General features: G+C 39.2%; 1 protein-coding gene across 1 annotated transcript; it reads left to right on the top strand.

Annotated features, from left to right (window-relative positions):
• Positions 1–610: 610 nt before the first annotated feature.
• LOC113408944 (olfactory receptor 6F1-like) lies at positions 611–1,375 on the top strand. The gene has a single exon (XM_026662425.1). The coding sequence runs from the start codon at positions 611–613 to the stop codon at positions 1,373–1,375; it is 765 nt and encodes a 254-aa protein (XP_026518210.1).
• The last annotated feature ends 796 nt before the right edge of the window (positions 1,376–2,171 follow it).

Raw genomic sequence — 2,171 nt, 5'->3', positions numbered from 1 at the left:
TGGGAAGGAGGAAAGAAGGAAAGTAGGAAAGGTTTCAGGTCAGGAGAAGCCGAAAAAACTAGACCTGGGTATGTGAGCTGACACTATTAGAGAAGGGAAGTAGAGGGAAATAAAATCTACAGGTGCACCAGAAAGAGAGTATCAAGGGACAAAAACTGAAAGGAGATATAATTGGTGTAAAAGGGGAATTGATCAAAAAGCTGTGTTAGATGAAAACAGATCCTGAAAACAGTAAATCAGAAGCTCACCCACAAAGGACCGAAGGTATGTGAATAGAGAGAATGACTGTTTGAACATCTATTGACAGAATACAGTTCAAAGATGCCTAAGGGACAAGTGTGGGCCCGTTAGGTGAAGAAACCTGCCTCTCCTCACAGTTAGCATAGCCTAGTCTGGTCACCACACAAAGAGGCGGTGATCGGTATTAGGTATCCTGACAGACTGCGATGGTGAACTCATACCTTCAAGGGTCAGCAATATCTAATATATTTCACTGCCTGTATAACAATCTCTTGCTTTGTAACAGATGGAACATGTGCCTTGAACACAGATGGCAAACCAAACCAGAGTGCACGAGTTCATCCTCTTGGGCTTCCGCAGTAGTCAGTATATGCAGACCTTCCTCTTCGTGCTGTTTTCCATGATGTACATCCTGACAGTCATGGGAAACATGGCCATCATAATCCTAGTGAGAACATGCTGCCACCTGCAAACTCCCATGTATTTCTTCCTCTGCAACCTCTCTTTCCTGGAGATATGGTACACCACAGCCTACATTCCCAAGACACTTGCAGTCTTCCTGGGGACAAGCAGAACCATTTCCTTTACTGGCTGCATCACACAGATGTACTTCATTCTATCCTTTGGCTGCACGGAATGTTTCCTCTTATCCATCATGGCCTATGACTGCTATCTGGCCATTTGCTACCCATTGCTCTATAGTTCCATCATGAACAGCACCTTGTCCGCTTGGCTGGCCCTCTGCTGTTGGGTATGTGGTTTCCTAGCTATTTGTGTGCCATCGTATCTCATAACCAGGTTGTCCTTTTGTGGCCCTAATGTCATCAATCATTTCTATTGTGACCTAGATTCTCGGATAGTTCTCTCCTGCACAGACACACATCTCCTTCAGCTGGTGGCTTTCCTCACCTCCTTCATTGTCCTCCTGGGCACCTGTATAGTAACTCTGATCTCCGACATTTATATCATTTCCACAATACTGAGAATTCCATCAGCACAAGGACGGCAAAAGACCTTTTCCACTTGCTCTGCTCATCTGGCTGTTGTGATTATCTGGTATGGCTCCACCATTTTCCTGCATGTCAAGCCTTCTGTACAGAACACCCTGGATCTAAACAAAATAGTCAACAACTAAAACACAATTGTAACACCACTGTTAAACCCTTTCATTTACCCTCTAAGAAACAAAGAGGTGAAGAAAGCCTTGGAAAAGGCACTTGCTGGTATGTAAAGTGTGTAGATGTCTTTGATTTGGTATAAAATAAGATATCATTAGAGCTGTTAAAATTATTTCATTTGCATTGTTTTTTAAGAAAAAAAAATCTGTTCTCAAAACCAGAAACCTTTTTCTTTTTTTTTCTTTTTGTTGAAACTGAATATTTTGAATTTCTGGTATTTTGAATTTTTGTGTTCAGCTTTCTTTCTTTCTTTCTTTCTTCACTCTGTGACTCCTCAGCTTTTGAAAAAATACATAGTGGCACAAGGAAAAAAATAATGAGAAATGAAAATTAAAAAAAAAAAAAAAAAAAAAAAAAAAAAAGCAAATCCCTGTATACCATTCACTGTATTGCATTTAGAAGTGAAAATGGGGCTGGGGGAAAAGGATAAAGAAAAAAGAAGGGAAAAGGGGGGAAATTGCAAAATATCAATATTTGGATTTTTCATATTTGTTTAAAAATGTTTTGCAGAAAAAAATACAAAGCAAAGAAAACAAAACAAAAACTAAATAAAAATAATTTATTTTTGGAATGAAAAATACTTTGATATTTTGAATTGTTTCACAAATGGGGGGGTTTCCCCCCCATTTTTTTCAACAAATTCTAAGCAAAAAGGTAAAATGTAATATGTCTTAGGGCTTTTGAATATGTCTCCAGCTAAACATAGTCTCATCTCCAAGAGCTGATCTAAAAACAGAATTCCCATCCAACGGG

Source organism: Terrapene carolina, unplaced genomic scaffold (genome assembly GCF_002925995.2).
Source record: "Terrapene carolina triunguis isolate 2854851 unplaced genomic scaffold, T_m_triunguis-2.0 Scaffold27358, whole genome shotgun sequence".
In the NCBI taxonomy this organism is placed as follows: domain Eukaryota; kingdom Metazoa; phylum Chordata; order Testudines; family Emydidae; genus Terrapene; species Terrapene triunguis.
This window is presented reverse-complemented; position numbering and strand designations above follow the sequence as displayed.